This window comes from Fistularia commersonii, chromosome 29 (assembly GCF_037954325.1).
Source record: "Fistularia commersonii isolate RoL2024-O1a breed Wild chromosome 29, RoL_Fcom_v1.0, whole genome shotgun sequence".
NCBI classification, from domain to species: domain Eukaryota; kingdom Metazoa; phylum Chordata; class Actinopteri; order Syngnathiformes; family Fistulariidae; genus Fistularia; species Fistularia commersonii.
Window position 1 is genome coordinate 2527944 of NC_141312.1, and position 24005 is coordinate 2551948.

The 24005-nt window shown below is 45.2% G+C and overlaps 2 protein-coding genes across 4 annotated transcripts in view; one reads left to right on the plus strand and one right to left on the minus strand.

The window, feature by feature from the left end:
* Positions 1-4114: 4114 nt before the first annotated feature.
* puraa (purine-rich element binding protein Aa) lies at positions 4115-11406 on the minus strand. 2 transcript variants are annotated; one of them, XM_086177448.1, is made up of 5 exons: positions 10978-11406; positions 9035-9133; positions 8564-8623; positions 8340-8465; positions 4115-5157 (listed from the first exon to the last, which is right to left on the minus strand). In XM_086177448.1, exon 5 carries the CDS (start codon positions 5075-5077, stop codon positions 4220-4222), a length of 858 nt encoding a protein of 285 aa, XP_086033574.1. In that variant the 5' UTR covers positions 5078-5157; positions 8340-8465; positions 8564-8623; positions 9035-9133; positions 10978-11406; the 3' UTR covers positions 4115-4219. The 2 variants fall into 2 exon arrangements, with proteins under 2 accessions (XP_086033574.1, XP_086033575.1); XM_086177449.1 differs by lacking the exons at positions 8340-8465; positions 8564-8623; positions 9035-9133; positions 10978-11406 and adding an exon at positions 7437-7493.
* The window catches only part of nrg2a (neuregulin 2a), a 68055-nt gene continuing 54840 nt past the window's right edge, over positions 10791-24005 (plus strand). The window contains exon 1 of one of the 2 annotated variants that reach the window (XM_086177440.1): positions 10791-11367. In XM_086177440.1, the coding sequence (XP_086033566.1) occupies positions 10959-11367 (409 nt within the window). In that variant the 5' untranslated portion in view covers positions 10791-10958. The remainder of the gene's footprint in view (positions 11368-24005) is intronic. The other variant, XM_086177441.1, reaches the window with a different exon arrangement.

Sequence of the window (24005 nt, forward strand, 5' to 3'; positions counted from 1 at the left end):
GCATGTTTTCTGTACTTGTGATTATTTTTGGAATTCAGTGTACGCTGCATAAGCATGCGGCAAACCTTACTTCCAACTATGACAACAGCCATGTTAGGCTTATCCAATATTTCAACTTTGCAATTATTATAAGTAACATAAAGCCAGCAGCTAATCATCATTTTATCATGGGATATTCTGTTGATCTGTCTCTGAATTAGTGCATTATCATGACTGACCTTACAGGTCAAAACTTGCAGTGATAGAAAAATAAATGTGCGAGAGAATGTTTGTTTTTCACGGTCCGGGGGTTTGAAAAATACCGGGCGATTTATATTAGTGTCCAAAATCCATCGGCGGTTTCGTGGCTAAACATGTTTGGGTTTGGAAGGGCGTCCTCGGCCCCGATCGCCGAAATCGCATTTCTTTGGCGTCGAGGAGCAACGGAGCTCACACGGGAATGATCACAAGCTGCATGTCAGGAGAAATAGAGAACAACGTAATGCTTTATTTTACAGCCTGGTATTACACATACAGTACTAATGCAGAGATCTCTAAGAAGACATGAGTCATCAGGTAATTGTCATTGAAAAGTTTGCATTTTGAAGGCTGTAAAATTAAGCTTTAGTAATTAGTATTCTTGCAAATGTAGAGTCAGACAGTGTGGACAACACTACATCAAAATTAAACATACTTTTCTCATCAGTGAATAAGTAGACATTTTGGGAAGGGTTTTGCTTTTTTGTCTTCTTTTTTTTTTTTTTTTCCAACAAGAAATGAAACATGAAAATCAAACATTTCCAATATAGATCTTTCCCTCGTGGGTAAATTAAGTCATTTTTCAAAATTTGTCAAATATACATAAGTGATATTTAATGCATCAAAACCAGATGAGCAAATCAAATAACCCTCCTTCAGAAGAAAGGCAACATAAAGGAGATCATGACATTCTTCGTTGAGATCCTTTTTAAAACACACATCGGTCAGGCGTTTCGTTAACCCGGGAAAGCAAAGTGCTACACACAGTAACCACTGAAAACAGTTCACCGTACAACTCGATGAGGATTGGACTGAAGCACCTTTTCTTAGCTTAAAGCTAAAAGGGAGATTTTGCTGATTTTTAATGTTTGTCTTTCCACAAAAAAACAAAAAACAAAAAAAACATATATATGTGTATATATATATGTATATGTGTATATATATATATATAAATATATATACACACAGTATATATATATATGTATCCCCTCTCAACAACCCATAAGCCCAGTTTACCCTTGTTTTCCAAAATAAGGGACACTCGCAGTGGCATTGTTCTGTTTCAAGTTAAAGTACTTCGGTGAACTCCTTGACCCAACAGGCTGCTAAGACCTCGGTTTACTACGGTATATTTTCCTCCCGTATGGAGCTTTAAGTGCAAATAAAGGCATACGACTCCTTCATGAGAAATAAACATGGAATTCAGCCACATGCTTTCAAATAGTAATCATATATTTAATTGATATACATATATTGCCACCATTGGCACATACGATATTGCACACAGTAATGAAATGTTGCACATAAAAAATAGATATATTTTTTGTGGGCGAGAACATTCCAAAAATTACAAATAATGTGGAATAACGCTGAAAAGGTAAAACAAAAAAAAAAATAAAATAAAAGACATGCTTGCTACTCCCCATTAATTGAGCGACTTACGACACACATATAACTACCCAAGCCATAGAACAAGCATTTCAAGGGGGGGCGGGGTGGGTGGAGGAGGAGTGGGGAGTGGGAGTGGGGACGGGGGGGACGGGGACAGGGGGGGGGGGAGCTTGTCAACAACAATTTATAATCATCTCAGGCCACTACCGATGTTCCCAGTCAGCCCCTGCTTTCCCTGCTAATGTGCTTGCTGAGTGAAGAGCCAACTCTTCTGCATCATCTTGCATCTAGGTGACCACCCCCTTCCATGTTTACATGTAGGCCGATACCTGGATGGCTGGGTGGAATGAGGATGGCGATGAAGATGGGGGGGTGGGGGGTGAAACGGGGGGAAGAAGCCGGGGGAAGAGGGGGAAATCGGGAAGGTAGCAGAAAAAAGTTAATAATTCTGCTCTCTTGTTTTGTTTTTGTTTTTTTTCTCCAGGGTTCTGGAAAGGAACCCTTTTAGCACCACGAGTTGTGCGCTAGCGCACAAAGGGGCTGAGACACAGAAGACATGGAAGAGAGAAAAAAAAAAAAAAAAAAGAGAAAGAGGGAGAGAGAGCGAGAGAGAGAGGAAATGATCGTTAAAAAGAAGCCAAACTGCGATCCAAAGCACCAGGCCAGCGTGTAAGCATGCGGAGTGTGTAAGGCACCAGGTTTATATGCTGAAGAGGACGCTCCCAATAAGGTGGTGTTTAAGTTATACCATAGGCTCCAAAAATAGGTGGTCAGGGACAGTCTAGCTTGCTGGTTTCCAGTCAATCTAAACATGGTAGCGATCATTTAATTAAACACTGAGGTAAATCTGGCATTTTCTGATTGTTGCCAGTTGGGTTGTTTTTTTTTTTCTTTTTTTCTTTTTTTCCTCTTTCTTCTCTGGAGTTTACCCACAAGAGTTTATAAAACTGCTATCACACATCTATGAGATGCGACAGAACTGGATTAAGAGCCAGTTGTTTTTCCGTGTGGCAGCCCAAATATTTACAATTAGACCAAAACAGAATCTCATCACCCCCAGGTAGATATTTGGGCCTACAAAGTCGGAAGCGGAGCGACGAGAACGTATCCAAAGTGGCCCCGCGAGCTCGTAGGAACGGGCACGTCCGTTCACACAATACCGGAGTGTGACCAGCAGGGGGCTTGAACCCTTTGACCCCCGGCTGGTCCGGGCGCGCCCCTCCGTGGCCTTCCTTATCGTGCGACGGTGATATTTTGATAACGGTTAAACTTCCACTACGACGACACCAAGCCTTTGGATGGAAATCACTCAGTACTCGAACTTGAGATTCATACAATATAGGCAGATAGAGAGAAATACGACGGGGTCCTCGAGCCAATATTTTGGGAGACCAACGAAATCGATCTTAGTGCAGATAAACATGCAGCAATAGCGATCCTTGGCACCGTTTGGGACTGGGAAAACTGAAAAAGTGACGTCTCCGATGTTCTAACAGATAATGCACGGATGAATTTCCCCTCTGCCTGCCGCGCCAATCCGCACGAAAACAAATCTGCGATTCGGGCCATTTGCTACATGTTGTCACCGCATTTTCATGTCATGTCATTTCTCGAAATAGCCATTTTTAGTACCTTTAAAATGAACACATTGCATTGACAACAAGACACAAAGGTAGTCTATAATATATCCATCTGCATGGCAACAATTTCAACTGAAAAAAAAAAGAAAAAAAAAAAAAAAAGAAATTACAATTATATTTCTTTGAATGCCTCCGGCAAAATGTCAAGATCAATTGACAAGTTCAATATATTTGATTTTTATGCAATGTATATTGCACAACAGATAGAGCACTTATTTCATTTCATGAAAATGCCTACGTGTTCCTTTTTTTTTATACTGCATGACATCTAACCAGTTTTCCAAAGCAGGCCTAGCCCTCATATGATTTATGTGTAAACACATCTCTACTCACAGGTAAAGGTAAATAGAATGGCAAGTACATGTGATAACCTTTTTGTTTGTTTTTTTTTTTATAAAGTTTTTGAATTTTGGTTTAAAAATTAATATATCTGATTTGTGCTGAAGTCAATAGCTCACATGAAAAGGAAAATGTTTTTTTTCTTCTTCTCCTCCTTCTTCTTCTTCTTTTTCTCCTCCATCTTCCTCAGAACTCAGCAATAATTCCATTTGAACATTGCAAACACTGTTTGTTGTTTTTTGTTTTTTTTTCTCATAATAGCTTTTTAAGTGGTACAAAAGTTTTCTGTTAATAAGGGAAATAAACACTCAGTTCAATATCGTTTGTCAAGTAGGAAACAATGTTCAAATATAATGTTATTACTTTGTTTAGCAGCCTGTTAACTGTATTAATGGTGGATAAGTGGGGTAACATCCAGCGATGAGTGACATGTCATAACTGTCAGGTTGTGGAGGTTTCTTATACTGTGGGTGATGCTCCCTTGGAGTTAAACCATTACAGTTAAATCTTTAGATTTCTTTCTTTATACAGTAGAGTTTTTAATTATATTTCTCGTTATTTTTCATTACTCTTGCATGTTTTTCCCCCCTCTCCTGGCGCGGCTCTCTATATCAATCCTCGTCTCCATCGTCCGCCTGCAGCTCCTCTTGCTGCTGCAGCTCACATGCCCTTTTCTCCCGCTGCTTCTCCTGGATCTTCTTCATCTCCTCGGCGTATTTACAGAAAGTATTCCCAAATTTGGACCACACTTTGTAGGGCACCGTGATGGAGTTGCGGTACGTGGGCTTCACCTCGCTTACCCTCATGAACACTCCGTACTTATTGGATCCGACGTCGAAGAAAAAGCGTTTGTTGTCCACAGTCAATGATGACCCTTCGGGCAACTCTGCAGGTTCGTCCTCTACGCCGTAATCGTCAATAAGTTTAGCCAAAGCGTCACGAAACTCAATAAGTCCCTGGGCAGGAAGAGCAATCGTCTGGCCTTGAGTGGATCCCAAACCGGGCCCCCGGTTAACGGTCTGTCGGATCCTCAGGAACCGTCCCCTCTGATTCTCTTTCAGATCCATGTAGTATTTCCGATTCTCCCGCACCAAGAATTCGCTTTTGAGCGCTCGCCGGGGCTCGTCTTGCACCAAGCCCGGGTTGCTCGGACCCAGCTGGGCGTAATGTTCGATGAAGTCCCCCAAGTAGTCACGGAACTCGACCGCCACGGACATGGAGAGAGTGAGGCGGCTCTTGTTTCCACCGGCCCCGACTTCTGCTATCTTTAAGAAGCGGCCTTTCGCGTTCTGCTTTACGTCCAAATAGAAGCGTTTGTTTTGGATGTCAACTCGCTTCGACGCCAGCTCTTGCGTCTCATGCTGGAGCCCGGAAGCCGAGCCCGCCCCTCCCGTCGCTAGGTGCATGGAGCCGAAGCCTGCGCCCGTCGCTGCTCCTCCCTGCTCACTTCCACTGTCTCTGTCCGCCATGATGCTGCCTGCCTGCCTTCTCCCTCTGTCTACTGCAAAGCCACGGCCAGTCACAGCCAACGCCGGAGTTCTCGCGAGATCTGCACGGAAGGGGAGGGGAGGGGGGAGGAGGAGGAGGAGGAGGAGGAGGAGGAGGAGGAGGAGGGGAAGGTATTAGCAAACTGTCACATTAGCAAGCGGTTACACGAATGACATTCTTATCACCGCGCTTCAAATGTTGTTATTTTGCTCCCGTTGAAGAACATATTTTGGAGAGGAAACCCCGGCCACGGGGGCGTTATACCTGCTACAACTCTTAAACTGTCGTGTTCCAGATTCCAAAAATATATAAGTTTGTTTTTTCTGTGTATATATAGTCGAGCGTAGGTAACGTACCTCGGCTCATTCAAATCGTTGAGTAGCATTTAAGCTAGGAAGCGACGCTACCTGCGTAGTCAGCAGCGAACGTTTCAACACTTTATTTAAAAGTACCATCAAAACCTCTACAATATAAACACGGTTCACAATACAGGACAGATTTCCTTTATTTGTTTTCCTTTAGAAATAACTGTTTTTTGTTAAAAAAGAAAAATCAACTCCCACGACGTGAATAAGGCAGCCCTTTAATGGGGTAGAGGAGGCCTCTACTGTAAGTCACCCGGATCAGACACGGCGACAGCGTAAAGTCATTCTGGGAAAGAAAAGAAAGACAGAAAACTTTTCTGAAAGTTGTTTAAAAGGCACGCTTGAATCGTAGAGCAGGTTAATCTTGGCGATCTGGTTATTAAAAGTGAAATGAATGAATGGATGGACATGTCAGGTGGTGAACAGGTGTTTTGAGGGCCGCTCTCTAGTCGTTCAAAATGGTCTCCGTGTTTTATTTCGTTGTCGCTTTGAGTTCGACCTCCGGAGTCAGCCTCGACCCGGGGGTGGTGGAGCGAGAACCGGGCCAGGGGGAAGGGGGAACCGGGTCTCTGCGGCCCGCGTACCGGACACTCTCCACGATAACTTGAGCTCGGAGATCTCGCATGGATGGCTGGCAGGCGGATGAGCGGTGGCTCGGCCCGCGGAGCCGCCGTGGCCTCCCCCGTAAAACAGCCTGAAATCCAGGCACGTTTACCCGCGGGGCCCCCTCTTCTCTTCACCCGGCTCCGGTTCTCCTCCGCGGGGACTTTTCCACCTCGTCCAGCCGGAGCCGGAGGTGGTCGCCGCCCCCTCACCCCCGGGAGAACGTCGGCCTACGCGCTCAGGTGAAGCCTCCGCACCGTCGGCCTGGGATCCAGTCATTTTTAACCAGTATGCTGTTTTTGTTTTTAAAATGAAATTCCCTCTTAGATGGCAGATATATGTGCGCCAAAGCATTAGGATAGAATAACGTCGGTATTGTGAATTTTGGATTGTAACGAGAGGCGGCGAGTTTAGAAAGGGCGCATTAAAAATATACCGTTGAGAAATTCAAATGATAATGTCTTAAACTCTTTACTTGGCACTTTAATATGGCGAGGATTTGGTATTTTTGGTGCGTTTATTTATTTATCCAAACATGTTAAAGATTATCGAACGGTAGTTGCTCCGTCGACTCATAAAAATGCCAAATTAAATAGGAAAGATACCTTCCGCCCTTTTGGCCGATTTTGTATGCCACTCTTAATATTTAAGTCAATATTTGCATTTTAAATAAAGAGAAAAAAACGAAGAGTTTTATTGTAACAAATATTTGGATTTTTCCCTGCTTCTCGGTTCTTCCTCTAAACATCTATAAAGGCTAATGTGGAGTTTTATCGCTGTTCCGAACAAACGTCTAAAGCTGTTTACATATACAGATAAATAATCCGGGTGGAGAAATTTGAGAGAGTCGGGGAAAAAAGTTTAATATTCCAGAATTTCAAACAAGGATAACGACATGATAGGGTTAAATGACGAACGCGTGGGAGCGGAGGCTGGTTACGTATCTGTCAAACGTATAAAATATAATCTTTAAATATTATTTCAAATGGCGACTTATAGGGAATTGTAGAACGATGGCGTGTCGCGTCTTAAACCTTAAAGTGAATTTAGGCGTCAGGAAGCGGGAACGACCGTCTGCAGCAAAGGGAGCGTATCGGCCTCCTGGCTGTTGTCGTTCAGACTCTTCCAATTTGTTTTCTTTCAATATTCATTTTTAAAGAAGCAATTCCTCAACCGTCTGTCAGCTTTATATTTGTTGCAGCCCCTGAAATTAAAATATACCGTGTGTCCTCGCCTCCAGGTCGCCGGGCCTTCTGATTCTTACAGCCAGCGTCTCCTCGACCACGGGATGCAAGAGGTATTTGATTCTGGATTATTTTGAATGAATATGACAAATTTGGAGGAGACAATGCATGACTGTTAGTCGACTTACCTTGAAGTGCATTGGGATCAGCGGGACAAAGGCCTGAACGGGCCGCTTATGCAGAGACTTGAGCGACCCTTTCCGGCCGCTTTATTGCCGCCTCGTCGAGTAAACTATCAGGGAATAGCTGGATTTGACCGTCAGCCTCGATGAAATAACCCCACTTTGGACCTGGGTTTATTGTACGAGACAGGGTTGACCTTGTACGTCTCACTGACCTTATGGCTTGAAAGAAAGCGACGTATATCTAGTGCGTCTGCTTTTCGGTTGCGCCGTGAATGTCTCTCTAAACAGGAACGAGTTGAGCGTCATTCATGATCGTCCACGGATTATAATTTCAATCCGTGCACCGTTTGAGGCCTGTAGACATCCAGGGGAGGTCAAATTATCGTTCCAGAACAAGAGGACCACAGTTTGTAAAACACAATGCCCCCTTGTCTGCCTCGGGATCACTTAAAAAAGTCATCCCACCCCTGACGAATCCGTCTGATCCAAAATACAGGTTCGTGGTTACGATCTGTAATTTCAACTCCCATCAGCTGAGAGCCCGCAAACACACAGCCAGAGTAAACTCCCCGGTCGCAGCCTGCAGTCTCTGCCCGCCAGAGGAGTCCGTCTCCGCGGCCGTGGACGCCGGGATCAGCCTCGGCAAGGTGTCATCGCAGTTTGCGAGGCAGCGGCGCACAAACTTTTGCCCCGCAGAAACGCCGGCGCCGCCGCAAACGCGTCCCCGGCGGGTTGTTTTTTTCCCCCCCGGTGTCCCGCTTCTGGGAACTCACGGACACCCGCTGAGCTGCGCGTCCGGACGCCCGCAGACGGCAGGACGCCGCCACTCGCGATGACATATAAATAAAGCGCCCCCTCCTCCACCCCACACCCCCGGTCGCCGGCGAGACACATCCCGTCACCTACCTCTCCCTGCTCGGTGTGCAGGCGCGGCGCCCTCACGCTGAGATGGCGAGCCGCGGACGAGGGGCCGGAGGGGGGAGGCTCACGGCGCGGCGGGGCCTTCCTGACGGCTCGGCGGACCGAGGCTGCCTGCTTCATAAGATGGACAAGAAACGGCGAGTCGTGGCACGGAGAGGGACACGCACAAGTTCAACGTCGTACGCTTTACCTCTGATGTCAACACGCACATTGGGGAATTCGGAAGCGCGCCCTCCCTCGGCCTCGTTGAGCAACTGCAGCTGTGCCTCCTGCAAGAGACTCAAGTTTGGCCCAAGTGAATCCAAAGATCTCTGTCAATAAACCCGCGGACGCGTGTTATATCATACATCCGTGCGCCATCATGACGTTTGCCTCCGTTTACGTTTAAACGAACCCTTTATCATATAAACTGTAAGTGATTCCAACAGGAACTTTCAAAAAACAAAGGTGTCAAAGTGAATATGATATGAGTGAATATATGTGCGTGTGTGTGTGTGTGTATGTATGTGTGTGTGTGTGTGTGAATGCAAACAAGCAAAACGTGAAAACTTAAACGATGTGACGCAAACTGTAGATTAAACGCCAAATGTCTCATAAGAAATCTGAGGACAACTTGTCTAAATCGTTCATTCATCTTTTCTTCGTGTGTGAAACTATATTTAGAAGTTCAAATCACTTACTGGACTTTTCTTTTGCCTCAAAGTTTCCTCCAACGGCGCGGTAAAGTTTCAGCACCAAGGAGAGCAACCACGTCCATACATGTCGGCTCTGCACGCAGCCTGCAGTAAGAAGTAAGTTTATGTATATATATGTATATTTTCATTTTTTTTCTATGTAATGTTTTTTTTTCTCATAGTCATTGTCACATAACGTGAGCCACAGTTTGTTCCATCGACACCCAGTGGTGGTTCGGTGTGTTCCCGCCGGTGTTCCCCTGCTCTTGGAGCCGCCGCGGTCGGCAGGTGTCGCGCTTTGTGAACGTCTTTTCAGCAACGCGTGTATCCGCATTCTGTGAGGCGCCGAGGCTGAACCACATCCGAGCATCCCCGTGACCTCCACACCGACACACCTTCCTGTACCCTCACTTTTTTTTTTTTTTTTTTTGCATTTATTTATTTTTTACCCGCCCGTTTCCGCTCTGTGCTAGTGCCACAATAACACCACTGGATCCCCCCCCGCCTGTTCAAGTAGTTTTTTTTTCTGCTTCACTGAAAAACCCCAATCCTGCAGGTTTTTCAAAGCTGTACTTAATGCGGTGCCTCCACATCGGGTTTTTCTCTCCCTCCCTCCCTCCCTCTCTCTCTCTCTTAAAGGTAGAGCAGTGAATGTGACCTGAATGCGGGGCATGACTTAGCCTAATGGGATGAGACGCGCAACTCATTCAAACCGGTGTCTTGAGGAATCTGCAAACGCTTTCGCAGCCTTAGTCATCGCAGCCGTATGATTTCCCCCGGACCTCCGGACTACAGCGTTTTATTTCTCTCTCTCCCCCCTTCTTCTTCCTCCTCCTCCTCCTCCTCCTCCACCACCACCCGTACCCCCTCCTCCGTGTGAGACTATGCAATGTTCGGGAGTCATGCCTCGGCGGCAGTGAGATGCGGTTCTGAGGAGGGACGGTCATGGACGGCTCCCCTGTAGCCTGCGATCGCCGCCGATAGAGCGCCATGGAGTGACTGGCGTGCGGCTGCTGGCTTCGGGAGAGAGGACGTCGACCCTGCGCTCCGCCGGTCCCTCAGCGCTCCCATCCTGCGTTTTTTTTTTTTTTTTTTTTTTTTTTTTTTTTTTTTTTTTTTCGTTGACGGAGCCCCTTGGCAATCGGCGTTATTTTCTCTCCGTCTGTGGCCATTTGGAGGAGGAGGAGGAGGAGGAGGAGGAGGCGGAGGAGGAGGAGGAGGAGAGGGGGGGAGGCGGAGAGAGAGAGCCGCGGTGGTGGAAGGCGGCGTACAAGCGTTTTCGGCTGCCGAACCAGAAATAATGTCTCATTTCTTGGAATGAAACGCGGCGTACGCTTTGCCGCCCGGACGACACAAACTTGTGGTTCACTGCAGCATTTTTGGCGTCTTTCCCCCCCACCCACCCCGCTGCAGGGGATACGGGGAAAAAAGCCCTTCCTAGCGGTAACCTGCTGCAACATTTGGGCAAAGCTAAGAGTGGCGTCGTCTTGCAGAGCCGAGGCTCCCGTGGCAGCAGAGAGGGGAGCATCTTCCGGAGGGGAGAATCCGCCGATTCCCGGCTAAGCCTGTCTACGATGCCTTATTATTAGCGGAAAGCAGTGACTGGATGTGAACCCCCACCCACCACCCCCACCCATCCACCCCCAACCCCCCCAACGCCGCCGCCGCCGCCGCCGCCGCCACCGCCGCCGCTGCTGCTGCTGTCGTCCCGTGGTCTCCCCGTTTCAAAGCTGCTGTTTACCCACTGAAACCCACTCGGAAAAGCAGCGGATCCCGATGGCATGGACACTTATGCAAGGTCCGCCGCGCTGCCGTGCTACTGGAGCCCACTTGCCGTCTCTTCATTCAACCCAGCTCCATCGCCATCGCCCCGCAGCCGAGAGAGCCCTGCCGCAGCGCGACCAGCGACCACCGAGCCAAAGCAGGCGGCATGAGGCTTGATTCAGTACCTTTATCCATGCTGGTCATCGGGGTCTCATTCGCCTGCTACTCCCCGAGTTTGAATTCCCTGCAGGACCAGGCTTACAAATCCGCCGTGGTGATCGAGGGCAAGGTGCAGTCTACGCCTGTGAACGCCTCCGCGGAGCCGTACCGTGTGAATGTCAAAGTGCTGGATGTGTGGCCCCTGAACAGCGGGGGTCTGGAGCGGGAGCAGCTCGTCACCGTGGGGGAATTCGGATCCGAGGCTCCGTGCACCAAAGTGAAGAAGAACCACAAGTACATCTTTTTCATGGACCCCACTGACGAGCCCCTGGTTTTCAAGGCTTCGTTTGCACCCCTGGACACGAGCGGAAAGAACCTAAAAAAGGATGTTGGAAGGATCCTGTGCGAGGACTGCGGTAAGTGAACCACTGTGGATCGCCGGTCGAGTCCGACCCGGAAGAGCAACCCGACGCCGCGTCAACGAGCCCCCGGTTTAGGGGCTCCTCGGCGACGGGCTCTCCGCCGAGCGGGGGCTTCCGGGGGCCGCGGCGTTTGTTTGGAGTCCGCCGGTCCCACGTATGTGCCCGAGGGGCGTCTATGCAGCAATTTTCGACAACTCTCGCAGGCTCCCATAGCCCACATGATCAATCAAACTCTCTTTCTCCGCTCAGCTGCACCAGACATGCGCCTCGCACTGTTGCTTGTGAGGAATTGCAGTTTGTATGTATCCAACTATCTGCATGCTGCAAACCCGCATTAGCCTATATTCTCAGAAGCTTCGGGGCACCTTCGGATGTGTCTTGCAGTCCCCCTCCTCCCCACTCTCCCCCTCCACTCTGCACACGTTTCTTGCCTCCCGAAATTCGTTTGAAACACGCCAGGCCCCTGCGATCCGCCATCCGGATTCAGGACCAGGGACAGCGGCCTGCACACCGGTATCACGTGTGGGAAATCACGTTGCCCCGAGCATTTTGCCTCCGACGCTATATTTAGGCTTACGCCCTGCTTTAAGGCTCTAATACCCCACACTTCGCCACAGTCCGTCTTCGTCTGGGTCCTGTTTGCTCACATGCTGCAAGGTGGGCCGGTAGAACAGGCAGCGCTCTCTAACCCGGGTTTTCACCTCATACTAACTTTAAATCCCAGATTTGTTCAATTGTATTCGTCCAATTCAGACTCAAGTTGGACGAGAGACGCCGGTCAGTAGACGTTGCCCTGGCAAACAACTCACAAGCACATTTCATTTGAAATCGGCCTCCAAAGAAATCCTTTTTGACAGACATCCTTTCAGTGCAGCTGCGGTTTTACTCTCCTCTGTGTCCTTTTCGCAATCTTTGTTTTAAGGTGTCGCAAAACACCTACACATCTAAACAAGATGGAATATTTTGTGCCGATTACTGGCTGTGTTGGATAAAGACAATGCAGCATAGTGTTGCTCTGGTGTGGTGCAGTAAGCAGTGGATAAGTACTTTCCTTCATGAGCGTGGATGCACACACTCACAGACACACACACACACACACACACACACACATACTGGGAAGTGTGTGGTAAAATCGTTCATGTAGCTGTCTGTCACTATCTAAGAACTCCTCACGGGCAACCCAAAAGCTACATTAAATGTGTCTTTCAAGCTTTTTTTTTTAATCAGGATAAAATTAGTCTTCTTATGAGCTTATAATGTGGCTTTACTGTCCCACCAGATCTTAAACACCCCTCACTGGTTGTTCTTAAGTGTGCAACACTAGCATCCCACTGTGTTTGTCTGCAACACCGCTTCAAAATGTGAAGCACCCCCCCACACACACACACCTCAAAGTGTCTGAAAGAATCACATTAAAACCTCAGATTAGATAAAAAAACAAAACAAAAAACAATTGCTATGAGATTGCTGTTTTTGAAGCTGTAATTTAACTTCTGTTACAGAACGTGCACTGTTTGCTGCCTCCTTAATTTCTTAAATCCTCTTAGCATCCGCTCTCCAGAGGGATGACGCCCTCTTAATGTTGCCACATACACTATATGCCGTCGCTCTACCTTTTTAAGTGCACCTTTTCTGTAGCTAGATTCTATCAGTCATATTATGAGTCTCGGTGAAACTTATCGTTAATTAAACTAACCGGCACGGTCACCTCAGCGTAAGCGTGAGAGATGCCGCTCCTGTGACCTCGGCCTCAGAGGAACTCTTTATTTCCTTCCAAGTGCCGCTGAACTGGCGTTGCGTTGGTGAGCCGGTGGAGTCTCATGGCAGCAGCCGGTTCCACAGGCAGAAAAACAGCCTGTCCCTTGACATTGTCTTTTCCCTGTGAGCTTCTTCTGTTATTCATCAGAGATTTAAGAGCCGCAGTGTTTTGTTAACTCTTGTGTGCGCGTTGGATTCGGTGTTCGGCGAAGGAGCGTCTTTTCGTGGCCCATACTTCCAGATGTTACTCAGAAACCTTCGCCGGAGTCGGACATTTAAGTCCAGGGTTTCTCACCGCACTCACCTCTGCCTTGAATCCCTCTGGTGCTGAAGAGCACGAGCTCCCCGGTGAGCTAACCTTGGCGCCGAACAGCCACGATGCCCGCCTCTCAATGTGATTCACTTGTCGTCATCCCGTAACTCAAGGTTACCTGAAATTAAAGCTAGCGACGATGCCCATGACACGCAACCCTTCCCGAGGACATTGCCAGCTGGGGAATATTGTTCTTCTGTGTTTCAACAGACAAACAGTCTAAAGTGAAGCACTCTCACTCTCATTGTGGGTCAGAGGTTGATCAAATATGTTTTTCTAACTTGAATTTGGACCTTGTTGAGTTATTTTAATGTTTTTAAAATACACATCCGCCAGTGAGTATTGTCCCAGATATCTTTGGCACATTTCTTTAAATTTTACACAAATTACCGTAATGCGGGTCTTTTTTTTTTTTTTTTTTTTCTCTTTTTTTCGGTTGACAGAATACTGGCAAAGCATGGGTGCAATTATCCCGATGATATTTCCAAACTCTACCATGGTCCAAAGGGACCACAGAGAACGATCCTTCTTTGTAACGGAGTCTCCATGTTTTTGTGTAGGAAGCACTCTTAAGAGTCCTTCCCGCTCCTATTTAGCATTAGCCGGGTAAATGGTTAGGCTAGATCAGAAGTCTTGATCGTCAGACTAATGTACCAGGTGCAGCTCCCTGCTTTTTGCCTGTCCATAGAACCCGTGGAGGAGACCTCCATTACTGCCTCCGGCGTTTGCCTGTACGAGGACGTACTGAAGGAGCACATCTGCAGAAAAATAAGGATCCTGGTCGCCCGGCGTTAAAGCCCCCAAATCACCTTGGCGTTTAGAAATGAAAAATGTGCAAATCATTCTCACTTGTGGGAGTATTTATGTATTGCTCATTTATTTCTGTGAAGGAAATTAATCTAATAAATGATTTGGAGAACGTACACTCCATCATTAATCCGTCACTGTGAGCATGCAGGTCGCAGCTGCCGGACTGAGGTGGTAGACAAGCAGACAAGCGGCGTTTTGCCCCGAGCTGTCCCATCTTTCTGTGAATTGAGAGCGATCCTTAGTCATAGAACACGGACGACAGTGGCCGATGGCCTCGGAGTTTTACCTCCCGTAATTTTCTCGCAGGAATATAAATCAACAAACATCTACAGGTTTGTCAATATTCCTTAATATTACACCGAGGGCCAATTTAGCAAACAGTTGTTGATCGTGTGAAAAGTGTTCATTTACTACGTTCCACCAGTGAGACCGCAGCGATGCGCAGGATGTTTGATTGCATTGATAAGATAATTAAACTGATTTTGATTGTCACTGCTACAGTGTCTCGGGTTGATTAGACCATCCAGCTGGGAGCCTTACAAATGAGGTTACACCACTGGTTTGTGTGGAGGGTTTTGTACGTTCACACTGAGTAGAATTTCCTCCCCGCTGAATCTTCGCTCCTCTACTGTGACAAGATAGCTTGATGTATGAGAAAAGGGCATGGCCATTTTCAGTAATCGGCCTCTCATTTTCCTGTCCTATTAGGCACATTTTCACAATCACTGACTTGTACACCGCGTTTCAAAAGAAATGATTTTTTTACAAGCCGTTATTATGAAGTGGCGAGCATTTTCACAAAAAGACACAATCCTGCCGCTGCAGAGTGGGTTTTCTGGTAGACTGGAGGTTTACCGGCTCAGCTTCCAGTTGTCAACCGTTCATCAGAGGGGAGAAGCGTGAGCAGAGTGTGCGGTGCACTTTTAAATCTGGAATGATGTCATCAAGCGGCACCAGACGCCACCTCTGTCTTTCACAGGCAAGTGAGCTCGCAACCAAGACGTTCACGATCAGTTATATCACTATTGTTCAGTATCAGTGAAACAAATACAGAATCCCGACCCCCGGAGGGGCTAAAAAGTTGTTTTCACTCCGATTGTGCAGGATTTTTGTGATTATACTTGAGTTACCTGGAAAAAAGTTTACGGGTCAAAAGCTTAAGAGTCGTTGTATTGGTTTTAATCCCAACCCATGAAAAAGAAAGATTGCATTACAACTTAAAAACTGCGCAGCATCCGCTGCTGGGGTGCAGTGGAAAGTAACACGCCCCTGCAACAATTTAGGCCTAAACATGTCGTTCACTAGTGCTGTGCATTCATTTATTAACAACAATATGTTGCTGATGTTGCCCAACATTGTGTTATCATTTACGGTTCACATTAGATTCTGCCAATGTCACTAGAAATATATGATATAGTCATGCTCCTTATTCTATCTACATGAGTTTCAGTAGTCACTGTTTCTTCACTGTTTTCCCCGATTCTTTTTTTTTATTTAACATACAAAAAAAAATGTATGTATTGATTTCATAAATTTGAATCCACTCATGTAACGCTGTAGGTTATTTAGATTTGTGTCTATATTTTTTTATCTCAAATATCAAATATATGAAAGTGAAAAGTCCTGCTCATCTGCTGGAGTCCCTTCTAAGGGAGCGTCGTGGCGCTCATATACAGTACCTTTCTTTTTCGACGAGTCACTTTACTTTTAAAAATATATTATCGGAACAATTCACATTCGGTGCAACGACCTCTGACCCAACCAACGACCCGAATGCCACGTCCTGTTGTTTCCGTTGGTTCTTTGGTCTTAGTCGGGCGGACGGGCTGCGAAGCAGGCCTTGTTTGACACGCGACACTTCTGGCCTGGTAATCATTGCATGAGTCAAGTCACACAAGGTAATGACGGCATCCATAATTGCATAATTAAGGCATCGATGTGTTTGAGTTTTGTCCTGGAGTAAAGGCCGTCGCCCCTTAATCTTTAGGTTGCACGCACACCTAAAGTTAGGATCGGAAAAGGACATTTATTCAATATCATAAATTGAAACCGTGTTACTCTGGTTTGTTTTTCCCCCAGCTGATGGATGCAACCTCGTCAGATTCACTCTCAGACATCATTTTCAGTTTTTCGGACGCTTATTTGCTAAGTCGTTTATTTAAGTTCGTTACGATTGTTTATTCTTATTGTGTCGCCATTTGGACTGTAAAAAGAGCAGCTGTCTGGGGTTGCACAGGTAAATAAACCAGTGATGTGAATTTGCATCAAGCCATCCAAAGCTCACACGTTGTCAGACTTTGCTAAAGCAAAGCTACGCTAGCAGAGAGCAGCAGGGTGTGTGCACGTTCTCCCCCAGGCCTCTGTTGGTCCTCCTCAGGTTCTCTGACCAAACAACAACCAAAAAAAAAAAAAAAATGCAGTAAGTTAATGGAGGACTTTAAATTGTGACTGAGACAGTGAATGGTTGTATTCCATTGATAGCGTGACGTAGGATACGCAATACAAATGGTGAAGGTGGAATGATAGTTTAGAGAAGAAAATCTTCTCGTGCATTTAACGGGCACCACGTGCACGGACACCATTCGTGCAGCGTTGCTAACAGGGGACTGTATACGACACAAGTGACACAATAAGGCTCATTTTACACGCCGGATATATCAGCTCCAAATACAGTCGATATTTCTGAAGATAAATCAAATCGGATGAAAAATAAGTATCCTCTTCATTGCTTGATAATCCCGTTAACTAAAACAAATGAAAGACACCTCCTGTTTTCTCCTGACTGTGAATAGACTTCTTTTTTTCCCTTTAACAATTGCAATGGATTTTTTTAAACTCTTACTAATGTAAGTTTTCAGGAAATTCAAACATCCACTGGTGTATTTAGAAAAGCACAAGTGAACTTGATGAGAGTAGCTGCTTTTTCTGTTCTAGTGTGCCATAAATCAGAGCTTGAACACGCATACGTAAATTTCACGCGGCTATTTTTATGATATTATATTGCACAAAATGTCTGATGGTGTGAAGATCAGCTCAGACCTTCCTCAAGGCAGATCTCTGACCAAATCTGTCAAGAATGTGACAATGTCACAGATGAGATCATGAGCACAGGAGGTGGTCAGGGTTGCATTTTGATCCCGTCTGTGCGGATTTCAAAAAATAAAGATAACACAGATGTGAGTCACTATTTCTGGATATGGAGAGAGAAGTTGGACAAAGAAGTTTTTTTAGAAGTTTGACTTGACAGGAGTTAATTATATTACTGCAAAGTTTATTTTGGGGGGTTTCAGTACTGTAGACACTTGAAAAGAAAGGACTGTCTTCAAGGCCCTTCAGCTGTTCCCTTTCCACTGACGTCTGATTGCTGAGCTCACTGAAGTTGATGTAATCATTTTTCCCGACGCGAACGAATGGAACATAATAGCAAACATGATTCTGTGGGAAAATCGGAAATAGGCGCTCCTTTTTTTTTTTTTTCGTTTTTTTTTTTTTCCTCTTCGTCCTGATTGGAATTATGCTAGGAGTCGTTTGCGAGCCCGGTCCAGAACAATCTGCGCTAAAATGTTCTGTTCTATTTGTTCAGAAGTAGGTGTAGAGTTCATTTATTTTATTTTATTTTTTCCCTTTCCAGCAGTGGAAACACATAAAAATGCTAAGTGGTAAAACTGTGCGTGGAGATTATCAGATTTATTCCTATAAGACCAAGAAAAAAAAAAAAAAAAAGTGCACGGACTTTTGCTTCGTCAAAACAAAAGATCTACAAAAGGCCGCTTGACGTTGATTAGCCACGGTGCTATCCACGGTACAAGGACCATTCTCGATATGAGATCCATCCAAAATCGTTGTTGCAACCCAATTCTGTTCTGATGTGCTGCACAGAACTTAAGTACGACCAGTTTAGTTCTCCATGAGTGATTTAACTACTCCTCTGCGAGAGACATTTTCCACAGTTTTGAATGTCTGTTTAACATGCCCTTTGATTTCCACCAAAGCAATGCTGTGGATGATTATAAATTTCCATGCTATAATGCAGAATTATGTCTGGGCTCGTGGAAAATAATGGGCTTACTCTTGGTTCAGCTGGATAAGAACTATGAGAACAAGTTTGAAATGCCATGCAGGTTAAAGCCTGTAATTTTATATTAAATTAATCATAAGCTCCACATAACAGTTAACTGCTTCAGAGAAGTTTTTTTTCTTTCTTTTTTTTTTTTTAACACTTTTACGTATTTGCAGGGCTTTAGGGGGAGATTTGAGCAACAAAATGTCACGACTTGTAAGCCACGTAACACCGTTAAACACAATGTTGGAAAAAAACAAACAAACAAACAAACAAAAAAAGCATCGGCAAATTCACCGTCTGCTGTTTTGCTACATGATATAAAAGCTACACGTGTTGGGAAAGGAACACTTACGTTTTCCTGAAATCATTGACTTGCTTGTCAGCCACAGCAACGGTGCAGCACTGCAGTTTGTGAACAGCTGGTTGAGTCAGGCGTCAGACAGAAGAGCAGGATTGGGTCGGCTGTCGGTGTGAATGCAGATTAGTCGTACAGTTAGTACATAATGTCACAACTAATAATCTCCATTAATCTCCGGCTTGAATTTATAACATAAGGCCGAAGCTGCTTTTGGAACAGGAAAACTATTTAGGACTTAAACTGACTTTTTCAGCATGACTGGACAGCCAGATTTATATATTTAACCACTTTAGTGACACGATTGCATTTGATTCGTTTGCTCTCATCAGTATTAATCCAGGATATTAAAATTTGTGCGTGTGTGCGCGCGCGCAATTCCACAGACACAGGCGTTTGCACGAAGAACATCTAGAGTATAGAAAAATATATTGTGAATACATTCAGTTGGTGTTTTTATGGTCTTTAGTCTGTAACATGTGTAAAAAGCACCTTGACTGAGAATTCCCATCTCCCAGCAGTGGCTGTGCAGTCATGAATTTCAATTCATGTTTCAGAGTTATTATCCTCTGAATGTTTATTTTGCCATTTTATTTTTGCATCGACGACATGCTTCCATCAATTCTTTTTTTTTTAAATATACTGCACTTATCACATCAAATCTAATCTGCAATGGTTTCGAACAGGAGCCACAAAAAATCAAATTTTCTTGTGTTTTTATACGTCTAATTGAAAGAGTAAAAGAAAAAATATCACATCACGTAAGTAGTTAGTTAGTAAGTCCTGCTCTCTGTGCGGCTCTCTAACCAAATTAACAAGCTATAATTATAATGGGTGATTAAAAAGAGTAGCTGGTGGATGCCCAACATCATGGAAAAACAGCAAAGTATTCAAATTCGATCAGAGCTGAATTTCATCCCACTGAAGAATGTTGCCCTCACCACAATGAGGCAGTATATGATCAGGATCCGGGAGCGGGAGACGCGCCACAAAGTTGAAAGGGATGAGTCCGTTGGGAATGTCAGCAGTTGTTCGACTCCCTGCCCCTGTGGCTGGAGCCGTGTCAAAAACACTCAAAAGCCCACAGTGAATGCGCCGTCCCAGAGAAACGTATGGGATAACAAGTGTGAAATTCACGGCCATTTGGAGGTGATTTTGTTCCCCAAAGGAAGCTATATTTCCAGCGTTGCAGCTATGCATTGAGCTGCATGCAGATGGGGGTTTTTGACTAAACAAACTGCAGCAGTTCCCTCGGGGACAAGTAATTACGGATAATTTCGGACCGAAGGCTCAAAGTCGCGGGTGTAACGAGGCTTCTTTTGCTTTGTTAAATACTTCCACGGCGTGCTGCGAGTTTCTGGTCAGGTTAGCAACGGTATTATGTAAGAATAACACTTCAAATGGAGGCAAAACAACGGTTTCCATCCCCAGTAGAATTAAGGTCAACGTAGTATCACCGTCACTCAAATGCAAAACCGGAAGAGTTATTTTTCTGTAAACTTGCTCGATAAGGGAGCCTCTTTCTTCACACCAGCCGTCCCTTTTCAGGGCCTTGTTCTTTGACACGTGTCTTCCCCCTGCTTTATGTTGCAGTTTAGGTTTACCCTGCCTTTTGAATCATTCAGTAATGTGCAGCTATCTTGGGCTGCAATACTCTTCCTTCACAGGCTGCAGTCGGTGTGTGTATTTAAATATTTAAACCCCCCCCCCCCCCCGCTTTTTTTTCCCCCCTCTGCACAGCATGAAAGGTTGTTGACAAAGTTAACCCTTTACGAAGCATCCGCATTAAACTGCAAAGCCAGCGAGTAATAAAGTACATAGATGGGGAATTTTCCTCAAGACCGGTTTTACTTTTAAGTCTTACAATACAATTTCCTTTATAGACACGTTCTAAATGGCCGGACAAATCTAGGATTATTAGAAGAAGGGATCTTCCTTTACTTTCTTCCAAGGACATAAACCTCGTTTTAAATGCACCGAACTTTGTTTATATCTATTGACAACTCCTGCTCTGACCCTGTTTATTCTGGTCATCCATTTCTGGATTGCAGCGGCGTATAAAAAGGGCTTAACCCAAACCAAGGTGATGTTCAACGATGATCGGAAATGCAGTTCGGCTGCACGGCTCTGTCTGCTCTTGAACGGGGACCATAAAATAAAAGCTTATTTATGACCTACTTTTTCCGGTCTGTGCACTTATGTACTGACCCAGCATTATCTTCATATTTGTTGGATACATTTTATGAGCAGTATAATTACCCATAACACCAAGCCTGTTGTCAGGAGTGTCAAGATCACACAAATTACTGTTGGAATCAACTTTGTTTTGGCATGTTGTTGAAATAACTTTATATCGCTCTGTCCAAGCAGGAAGGAGAAGCTGTTTTGTGTTTATTTGCATGAAGCTCTTTATAGCTGCAGGTGTAACACATTCCATAATATTCCACAAAACAGGGCTGTCTCGTGCGCGGCTTGTGCAAAGATCCGTGTTGTAATCTTTTATTATCGTTATGATATTTATTTTTATTTTAGTCCCCGGTTTCTTTTTTTTTTTTTTTTCTCATCTAAAAAGTCAACCTAAATTTTTAGAATGATGTGCAATGATTTGTCGCCGGTGTCAAAAATTAACCTGACGGGGAGCAGGAGTTAAAAAGGGGCGCAGTAATTCATCATAATTATACAGTAATTTCCAAAAGGTTTCTTCTTGAAAATGGCACAGAGAAGACTCTTGGGCATAACACAGGTGTCAGCGCTGTCAGCCCAAGTGAAATATGGTGTCCTGTTCATACGCTGGAAAAAACTGAATCAAAGCAAGGTGAACTCTTATCAGAGAAATAAAGAAAATAAACAGAGGAAACCCAAAGCAGCAGAGAGACCGACCCCTGTAATTAGTGCAAAGGTGAAGCGAAACAGCCGTCTCATGATGGAGTTTCACCAAAAATCCAAGGTCATTGTTCTCGGATTCATTTATCCGTGCAGCGGCGTGGAGGTTTTTCCCTCGTATGTTTCTAAACTAAATCAGATCTGCTAATAGGTTATTCTTCTGAAACCCTTGGAGGATCTTCTTTGCAACCAGGTGTCAGTTACAGTGGATTCACAGGAAGCAGGGAGACACTGAAGGACACCTCCGGAGATGGCTTTTTTTTTTTTTCTCCTTTTTTTTTTTTTACTGCAGACTCACTCTCTAGTATTTGTTTACTGGAAGCTCCGGAGTGACCTGCCCCCCCCCCCCCCACTCGCCCCCCCAAAAAATTCAGTTTTCAGAATGACGTGTACTGTACTTACGTTCAGGCGATTTGGGCTCTCCGGCAGTAAATCCAGCAAATGATCAAGTGACCCTATAGGTTCGGGATCATGGTTGTCCAGTTTACAATTCCAAGTTTTACCATAATGACCTCCACCGCCGGGGTTGAGGAACCTCTAAACAGCCTCCTGCGGGCTAAGGTACACATTACGGAGGTACGCTTAAGGTTTGGTCGGGGGAATGAATCCGAGAAGGGGCCGTGTAATGCCGATCTCCCTGTTCGTGTAACTCGAGGATACTTTAAGATCCAAAACTATTTGTGCACCCAAATATCTTATTGCACTGCCGCTGTTCTATTGTACTGTTCATATTCATGCCTATAATCATATTTGTAATCATGTTTACACTTTTCCTATCAACACATCCAGTATCCAAATGCACTGCCGACAGCAAAGTAGGAATTTCACTGTACAGGGAATCTTGAATCTTGTGATTTGATGGTAGAGATAACTGTAATGGCTCGACTTTTGTAAAAGCTGTTCATTGTAAAGGAGGGCCTGCTAAATTTACCACTGCATTGGAAAATAATGCATTTATATCATAATATATATATATATATATATATATATATATATATATAATTTTTTTTTTTTTTTCTGTTTGCACTGAACATAACGTTGTGTGGTAAATGACCCTGTTTTTATTTTTTGTGACTGTACTTGACAAGTGATTCAGTATGAAACCGATGCCTGATGCGATATTGGACTTTGAGCTAAAATTAGACAAATATACTTGGCAAGACTTTGAATTTTACGGCGTCGTTGACAACGCACAAAAGCTCTGGCTGCCTCTTTCAGCCGCATTCATCTGCATCCTAACAAGGGGAGAGACAAATCTCTGGCATGAAGTTGACAGAGTTTAGTTTTAGAAGGTTTAATAAGGAATGCAAGTAATTTCAGTACAATTTCCTCCCAGGTCTCTGTAGATGCTTGCCATCGCATGGGCGTGTTATTCTTTGAGTAATTGTCTGAAGTTTTGTAAAGTGCATTTGCTATTCTATGTCGGCAAGCATGCGCATGTTTTTTTTTTTTTTTCCTCTTCCCTGCGTCAGTTGTAACCCGGCTAGTTTCATAGGCTTGTCTGCAGCCGTGCGGTTATTTACCGGCGATTAGTCCTGGAAAAATACCATATGTTAACGTGACTATTTGTCCACGAGTGTGAAAATTTGCAGAGAAAGCCGATCGTGTCCGTGGCAGGAACTTCAACGAAACCTCCGGGAACAAAAGGACCATGGGAAGGGCAACTGTGTTTGTGTGCAGCGTGCTGAAGTGTTGAAAAGAGGGGCTGCCGGCACTCCCGCTGGGCGCCTCCCGGTGTGTTTAAGGGACGTGTCCGGCCATGTTCGCCCCACACACACAGTACATATCCTGAGAGAGGGTTTGTTTCCTCAGGTATGTTGAAGGTGTGGATTGATGTGTGTCTTAACATGAAAAAACTTTAAACAGAATGGAATGGCTTGTTAGCAGCGTTTGGAAGTGGACCAAGAAGAAATCCACGTTTCCCTCGGCGGGGAAGGGGGTCTCCCGCTTCCAGGCGGCGCTTCGTCCCGCCGCAGTTCAGAGGAAGCGCGCGTCTGTGATGCCGCCGAGATGAATTGCCCAATCCTGTGGTCAGTGATTGAATCTCGCTGTCCCGAATGTTAGACAGAGGAGGCGCCGATAAACGATTGTGTCACCGCTGACTCACAGAAGTAACCCGTCAACGACTCGGCACAATGGTCGCGAACACATCGGGATGCACAGAGCGACGAGAAGGGGGTCAGATACGTGATACGCTCGCTCAGAAGCGTGACATCATCGAGCTGTAAATCCTCGGGTGTTTAGCGGAGGGTATATCCCCACAGGGACATACTTACGCTCCCCTAATAGTGCACCTGGAAAGTTACATCCATGTGAATCTTTTGCGCAAAATCGCGGGGAGAAGGAAAAACGTTGCAGACACTTGTGTCAATTTGTTTACTTCAAGGTAAAAATTGATGCGTGTCTGCCCGTGCTTATTGATGTGTGTGTGTGTGTGTGTGTGGGAGTGT

Coding starts and splice junctions, on each gene's coding strand:
- puraa (XM_086177448.1), bottom strand. CDS start 5,077: ATGGCGGACAGAGACAGTGGAAGTGAGCAGGGAGGAGCAGCGACGGGC.